At 44.9% G+C, this 8,433-nt stretch overlaps 1 protein-coding gene across 1 annotated transcript; it reads left to right on the forward strand.

The window, feature by feature from the left end:
- Positions 1-2,636: 2,636 nt before the first annotated feature.
- On the forward strand, positions 2,637-6,602 carry ptmab (prothymosin alpha b). The gene is made up of 5 exons (XM_061045495.1): positions 2,637-3,102; positions 5,282-5,347; positions 5,444-5,528; positions 5,611-5,696; positions 5,783-6,602. Exons 1-5 carry the CDS (start codon positions 3,058-3,060, stop codon positions 5,825-5,827), a joined length of 327 nt encoding a protein of 108 aa, XP_060901478.1. The 5' UTR covers positions 2,637-3,057; the 3' UTR covers positions 5,828-6,602.
- The last annotated feature ends 1,831 nt before the right edge of the window (positions 6,603-8,433 follow it).

Consider the following 8,433-nt stretch of genomic DNA (forward strand, 5'->3'; position numbering starts at 1 on the left):
CTGTGCGTATGTGTTTTACCTATTTAGGGTACTTTAAGCTATTTATGACCTAATGTGAGTGTTAGTGTGAATGTTTGTATGTTTTCATGTTGAGCCTCAACAAAAGGTCATTTTCTGTCACCATGTGATAGACAATAAAGTTTTTTGAATCTTGAATCAAATACACTCAGTAAGACCTGCGTTTGTAAAAGTGTGTGAATGACTTGAAATGTGCATTTCTCTGTGAATGAAGGAGAAACATTTTAATAACTAAAAAAAAGAAAAGAAAAGAAGGAGGACCACACTAAAGGAATTAGTTTACAGACTGGTATTGTCTTTTATAGTCTCCGCAGTCAGCGCTGGTAACGTCAAAGCTCTGGCAGAAAATGGAACTTGCTTCAATTTACATGTTTATTGTTGTTTCATTGCATACAGCATATCGTAGTTCCTGAACAGTTTATGCAAAAGTTAAACAAACAGCAGTGAGAACAGGTAAAACATTTTTTTACATTTTACAGCGTGCCAAAAGTTAGAGAGCACAGGTGTCATGACCTTACTGGCTTCTTTGGAGAATAAATCACAAATATAATAAATAAAGCTGTTTTCTACGGAGCCCCTAAAGTCTCTTTAAAAAAAAATTAACCCCCCCTCCTATTTATTTATTTAATTTCATCACTATTATTTCTCTAACTAATTTCCTTTTTTCCTTCCTTTCTTCTGTTTATTCTATCTGACCTTTTTTATTTTTTGTCTTTTATTTTATTTATTTATGTTTTTTTGTTTTTTTTTAATATATTACTTTACATTTTGTCTGTTTGCATATCTTTGTTATTAATGTTAATTATATAAATCAAAACTTTACTGAAACTCCTCGCACATATTATGGGATACATTTAAGTTTACTATAAACACTAATGCAATATTTATCGTGTAACATCTGGACATGAGGGGACACCTGGGTGGTGGGGGGGAGTTAACTTTAGACACTCTTCATTCCATTGTGTTAAATATGTGTAAATGTATATTTGCAGTGTAAGTTGCAAACAAATGAACATTGATGCTGCTAATTGAAAACACAATAAAAAAACTGTTAAAAATGAAATATGTTGTCTAGTTATCATCTCACATGTGAGTCTGAGATGTTGTTTTGTCTTCTTCACTTTCTGGGACTTCAGGTGTGCCGCCTGGTTCCATCATTTAAAATCATTTTGCTCTTTTCACCTGCATGGAAATCTTTTTTCTCCTGTTCTTCAAGTCAGAACATTTTAATGTGAACGCTGCTGATTGAAATATATTTGACTCAAAACACGGTAAGAGAAGAAGAGTTTGACTGTGTGGAGGGATCACTTCCTCTCTGCTCGGATCTCAAACACACCTGCTTCAGCATTATTATTATTATTATTATTATTATTATTATTATTTAAACCCAGGTAAATGGAAGCTGCAGCTCCATGTTGTAGTGATGCTGATACTCTCACAGACCAGGGCGCTTCAGCAGAATGGAAATCTAAACATGTGAAAGCCTGAAGTGAAACTCTCCACCGACCCGTTCTGTCCAGATCCAGAATCCAGACCCGGAGTTTACCGCCGCGTCTCCACAGCACAGTTTGAATTGATCGACGTCCCCCGTGAGCCAATCAGCGCTCGCCGTGCGCCAAAGCTGTGGTTATTCCACTTTATCCGACCAATCAGAGTCGTCCTCGGCGGCCGTGTGCGTCATCAGAGCAGAATGTGAATGTGGGCTTTGCCTGTCACCGGACCACTCTGCTCCCATCCCCCCCATCCTCAGCCAGCAATGGCGGCCGCTTTTTTATTGTGTGTGCCGCTTTGTCCTCCTCATGCTCAGCTTGTTAAAGACATGAGTGCTAACCTCGGTAAGAAACAGAATGCGTGTTGTTGTTTCACCTCATGAGCACATTTACACTCCTCTCTCACTTTGTCTCATCGCATGTCTCTTCATGTCGCACTGCTTTTTTTTCTTTTTTTTTAATGCCTTCCTCCCTCCTCCTTTTTTTTTTTTCTTCGTGGCTTCTAAACAATGGAGGATGAGGAAATGAGGCCACCAGCACTGTGACTGCACCAGCTCACTGATCTACACCGTGTCAAAGTGTTAACGTTTGTTTGTTTGTTTATTTGTTTGATTGTGCGTCGACCTTGGCGCACGGATTTATGGCTCTTATATAAAAAAAAGTCGAAGAGCGTCAAGTGCGCACATACAGAGAGACGAGGGAGGGGGCGGGGCTTCACTCATACAGAGACGAGGGAGGGGGCGGGGCTTCACTCATACAGAGACGAGGGAGGGGGCGGGGCCTCACTCATACAGAGAGGCGAGGGAGGGGCGGGGCTTCACACATACAGAGAGATGAAGGGAGAGGGGGGCGGGGCTTCACTCATCGATTAACAGCTTTGATGAAACATGGCGGCGGCGGTGTTACACATTTAAAAAAAACCTTTTAACTGATTCTCGAGTGGAGAAGCTGCCGTGTTGTCTTCACACACATTTAATCTGTAAACACACCGTCGACATTTTGCTTTCCCCCCCTCCTCTCTCTCTCTCTCTCTCTCCGTTAAAGCCTCTTATTCCCTCGTCGCGGAGGTGGGCGGGAAACCGTCCTCCTCTCCGCTTGACTCGAGCAGACGAACATCAATCAATCACAAAGTGACATCACGTCACGTCAAGAGGAGTCAGTCCTCACGTGAAGTGCGCAGCTCGGTGGAAAGCGGTTTCTCCCGGTGTCTCCCGGTGTTTTCGTCGAGTTTTAATCGGTGAATTGTTTTTGTGGACGGTAACAGCGGAGGATGTAAAGAAGAAGGGGGCGTGTCTTAGTGATTCTACCCCATTGTTCCACTCCAACGCGCGAGGAGAACACCTCTGTGGGCGCTCTCAGCCAATCACACGCCACCGACATGCCTCTTGACTCCGCCCACTAGGCTATATTAAAGCGTCGGCCGTGAGCAGCGCTGGCCACTGGCACAATATAACACTGTTAGATCCACTGAGCAAAGAGAAGGAGGATTTACTTTATTCAACCTTTCATTTTCAAGCCGTCCTTTATTTTAATCAACTAAAAAAAAACAATGGCCGACACAAAAGTTGACTCCGGAAAGGATATCTCTGCAAAGGTAAGATCACACCTCCGCTCTCTCTCCAGCCTCTAACCTACATTCTTTTTTTTCTTTTTTTTTTTAAACCCTCCGTCGTCTCCTCGCGCTCACTCGGACTCAGCCGGTGTCTTTTTTTCCTGATATTTATATATATATTTTTTAATCTGACCTTTGGTGTAAAAATATGATTCCAAATAGAAATAAAAGGTAAAAGAGGGTTCGAGCCCCGCGTCACGGAGACCCGGCTGTCTCATTGTCCTGCGCGGGTTCTTTTGTTTATACAGAGCGGCTCCTCGGTTCTCCTTCTCCGAAACACGCGCAGCAGCAGCTCCGGAACCCAAACACGGACTCTACCTCCAGCCGCTCTCTCTCTCTCTCTCTCTCTCTCTCTCTCTCTCTCTCTCTCTCTCTCTCTCTCCGGCTTCTCCAGCTCTCCAGTTGACGCGCACATTTTTTAAAATCCATCTTCGGGATAAAATCAGCGGCAGCAGGGCTTCCAGCTAATATCCCGGATTGTTTAATTGATAGAGTGATAAGTAGCTGCTGGGGCTGAGCAGCGGACTGGAGGAGGGGGGGGGGTCTCCAGCTGGGTCTGGAGCTGAAGTTAGTGTTTGAATGGAGGACGGAGAGGCAGGCAGGCGGTGCGTAACTCTCCCTGATGTCAACTTCCACAAGTCCTCTTCCATTTATTTGTTTATTTGTTTATCGGCTCAGCAGCGTCGGGCCTGCCTGGCTGCACCGAGCCGACCCGGTTTGTTTACCGACTCGGGGAAGGTCGGCAGGCTGCTGAACGGGGCTCTGTTTGATCAGCCTCCGTTTACCGGAGAGTCTGTCAGCGAGTCGCCGCTTCTTCTTCTTCTTCTTCCGCTTCTTCTTCTTCAGTATTTTTGGAGCACGCTTGCAGGGCGCGTTTATGTCTCAGGGGGAAACTTTTCTCTCTTTTTTTCTGTAAAGCAGCCCACTTCTCTCCCGTGTGTGTGTGTGTGTGTGTGGCCGCGCTGTGGAGGTGTGATGTGACGCTGCTGGTTTTCCCCTCTTTGTTGATCCGTCACCGGGCTGGACTCTCTCTGACTCTCTGTGCTTCTGTAAATGTTAATTCAGCGACCAGTCGGACTTTGGATCAGATCGGGTAAAACTTTAATAGCCCCCGCGCGGTGAGGGGGGGGGGGGGCGCTTCACAGCAGACGGATCCAGTCTTTAGATAATACCGCGGGGCTGAATAATCATGAGTGAGGGTCACACATGAACATATGGAGAAGGTGTAGAGGGAGAAGTTGGGGCCTGGTATTAGCTGGTAATCCGGGGTGCTCGCTCAGACACTATTTTTAGTTGTGGATCATTTTTACGCACAAGCGCCGTTTTACGCACAGTGGAGGAGTGCGCGAGAGCAGCCTCGAGCTCAACTCAACCTCATTCGTCTCGTGCCAAAGGAGCCTCCGATGCTCCTAAACAGCTTAATGGATTTGAACCAATAAGATTATGTGAAGCAATTAATCAATATGGCTGAACGTGCAGCGGGGAGAAGAGGGACGAGGTCGACACAACGAGCAAACCGAGCGCTATTAATAGACTCGGCGGGCGGTTTTCCGGTGTGTGCGGGGCGCAGAAACCCCCCGAAGGTGTGTGTTACGGTGTGTTACGGTGTGTGCGCGCTTCTCCTCGCCTGCCATGTGTCGTCTTCTATTGTCCTTCTCAGCCTCCGTTACAACGAGCGGCCAGCAGCAGCAGCGTGTATCGCGCTCTCCGCCGCCTCCCTCCTCCTCCTCCATCGCCCACCCCCCCCCCCCCCCACTCCCCCCCCACTCACTCACTCACTCCCTCCCTCCTCCCGCCCTCCCCTGCTTCTGCGCCGTGCTGTGTTATTTTAAATGGCGCGGTGCATCCTGGGTATTGCAGTGCCTCTCCCGGGCGTGTCTCGTGACATATGGCGGTGACGGCACCCGGCGGAAGACTACAATACCCAGAGTGCTCCTGGGGCCACATCAAAGTATCAGATTACAACACATTAGAGGGGATGGAGGGGGAGGGAGAGTGGGGGGATCTGCAGAGAGCAGCATGAAGTTTAAAAAGGAAGGCTTCAATCTGACAGGGGCTGAGCTCCCAGCATGCACTGGGGCTCAATAAACAGGCCATCAGTTAGCAGGTTGTAATAGATCAGCTGTTTTGATTGAAATGTTTGTTTGTTTTTGTTTTGCAGGAACTGAAAGAGAAGAAGCTCCAGGAGGAGAAGGAGAACGGCAAAGATGCTGCCACCAACGGAAAGGTAATCGCCTCAACCCGCTCCCTACAGGACTCTGGTTTCCCTCTGTTTTTTTTTTCTTTACAGTTTTATGAACTTTTAAAACTTTTATTTTTCCAGGAGAACGAGGAGAACGGCGAGCCCGAGGTAGACGATGAAGACGACGATGAAGTGGACGAGGAGGACGAGGAAGACGAGGGAGAAGGTACGCTTTCAGTTTTTAAATGTTTTTTTAATCGTTTTCTTTATGGAGTGCAAACATCTCATAATCTTTCCTCGCTCCGCAGGCGATGAGGAAGACGAGGAGGACGACGACGACGAGATCGAGGGCGGCACAAAACGGGCGGCTGAGGACGACGACGATGACGACGAGGTGAGGACTCGAAATCCCTCCGATGTTTAAATGGAGATAAATCGCTCGCCGTGACACTAACTCTTCTTCTTCTCGTCTTCCTTCAGGACGACGTCGAAACCAAGAAGCAGAAAACCGACGAAGACGATTGATTGCGTTCCTCAGCGCCGCGCCATCCTGCTGAACCCACTTCCTGATTCTTCACCTCTGACTGTTTTGATATGTCACAGGTGGGGGGGCTGGAGGACTGATTTAAAAAAGGAAAAAAAAAATAATAAATGAAAAAAAAATCCAACATGGTCATTAGCAAGTAGAGTTCAACAAAACATCTACCACACACACACACACACACCAGATCTCCCCTCAAAACAAATTTTTCTAGAGGAAACGACGCCAACACACACCGACGCAGAAATCCGGCTTCTCTTCAACGACAACAACACGAAAGGAGAATTTGTTTGTATTTTTATTTACATTTTATATTTTTGTACATATTGTTAGGAGGAGGAGGACGAGGAAGAGGGGGGGTCAGTCTCTCTCTCGGCAGCGATCTTGTCAGACCAAATCGGTGCTTCTTTAAACGAAAGGTTTTACTTGGTTGACCATGTTACGATATCTCGACAGGAAAACAAAACGTGTAAAAAAAACAGTTTAAAAAAAAAAGAATCAAACATGAAAGACAAAAACCTCTTAAGCCGTTGAACTCAGAGCATTCCAGTAAATTTAATGTATGTACTTTAGCTGTACCATAACTCGTTTGTTTGTATGGGAGGGGAAGGCCAAAGAAAAGAGCCTCTTTTCTTTTTCCTGTTTTCTTTTTTTTCTTTGTTTTTTGTCAGCGACTTTTTGTTTTTATGACGGCCTGTTTTGATGTATGTGCGAAGTTTGTTGTCTGACAATAAACCGGACTTTATTTTGTGAGTTGTACCTCCCGATCTCTGCTCGTTTCTTTTCCCTCTCAGGACGCCCAAAAAGAAGCTGCAGGTAAGAAAAAAAAAAAAGTTTAGAGCAGCATGGTTCTGAAGCGGTCGAGTCTCAGGACACAAAAACTTCAGAAAGTTTATATTTGTTTTATGTTACAAAGTCTGAGAGAAAAAATAAAACTGAATGAAAAAAAAAAAAATTTAAAAGCACTTCAGACTTTTTCACAGCATATTTTTTCCAGTCACACATTTGCGGCCCAATGAAAACAGCTCCACGACCCACTTTTGGGTCCCGACCCACCAGTAGAGAACCCCTAGTTTAGAGGACCGGTGCTGCTTAAAGTACTGCAGAAAACTTATTTTTATTTATTTACATGTTTGAATGCAGCACAGGATGTTATACCACATTCAGTTAATCCAAAGGGTGCATGGTTTACTGTCCTCAAACTGAGGTTCAGGACCCCAAAATAGGTCACAAGATGTTCAAAGGTGGACACGCGTGAAGAAAACTTAACTATACCTGCTTTTTATTATCTGTTCTGTGTAGTTCCTGCTCATTCTGCAGCTCATTAGAATAGAATAGAATGACTTTATTGATCCCAAACTGGTAAGTTGTGGTGTTACAGCAGCAGGTTATCAAAGCAAATAAAACAATATAAGAATAGATACATAAATAAGCACTTAAAATATAAAAAAATAAGAAGAGGAAGAGATTTAAACATCAAGGATTTAACTTAACATTCCTACTGGTTTAAAAAAAAAAAAGTAAAAATACTTTATATTATATTTGCTATATTTATCTATATATTTACTTTATAAATGATTAAACTAGTTCAGGGGTTTTATTCTGGACTACTGAATCAGAGATCTGCCTCAGGGGAAGGTTTGCATTAAATAAACAACATCATAGGAAAGACTCTCGTGGACAGTTTCCAAACCTGTATGTTCACCACTTCAAACTCCAGAGGGGAATTTACTCTTTCTGTCAAACTTCATGTTGCTCGTTCCTCATTCATTCTGCAGCTCATTGAACTTCTTCAGGGGTCAGAGGTCGACCTCAGGTGAAGGTTTCACATGTTAAAGAACTTAAGTGGAATGTATGTAACACTGAAATACTTCAGAAGAACATGCGTCTCTGACCAAACTCCGGAGAGAAGTTAGCACATTACACCACATTCAGTTTATCTGAGGGTGCATGGTTTATTGTTCTCAAACTGAGGTTCGGGACCCCAAAATAGGTCACAAGATGATCGGAGGTGGACACGTGCTGTTCCTGGTCCTTCATGGTCTTCAGGAGGTCACATAGAGGTTTACACTTACACATAGCAGAACTGCTAACTATCTTCAAATGATTAATAAACTCCTGAAAAGATTTTAAATCCAGACTCCAGAGGACTGTAGTGTTTCGAGTGTCACCTCAGTGTTTCAGCTCACATGTTGTTATCCTCACGTCGGGTCTGGAGCGACTGACGAAGTCACAAAATGATTGATGGTAGAAAAGGCTTTTACATTATGTTTTTAAAACTCTGGTGCTGGACAGCCTGGCAGTTATATAACACGCCCCCCCGTGAGCAGAAGCCTTTAACCCTGGGTTTGAAATTGGCCTCGGCCCTTTGCTGCAGGTCGCCCCCCCACTCCCTCTTTAGCTGTCTTACGCCTCTCCCCCCCCCCCCCCCCCCAAAAGAAGTCAGAGTCATTAAAAAGTTCACAGCAGAAAAGAGAAGTTGAAGCTGAAAGGTAGAGTCAGAAGCACACAGCCAGAAGGAGCCAGGTGAGGAGACCTCAGGGTAGACCCAGAACTCACTGGAGGGATTGCAAGATCCCATCTGGTCGGG

The sequence above is a fragment of the Labrus mixtus genome, chromosome 8 (assembly GCF_963584025.1).
Source record: "Labrus mixtus chromosome 8, fLabMix1.1, whole genome shotgun sequence".
Classification (NCBI taxonomy): Eukaryota; Metazoa; Chordata; class Actinopteri; order Labriformes; family Labridae; genus Labrus; species Labrus mixtus.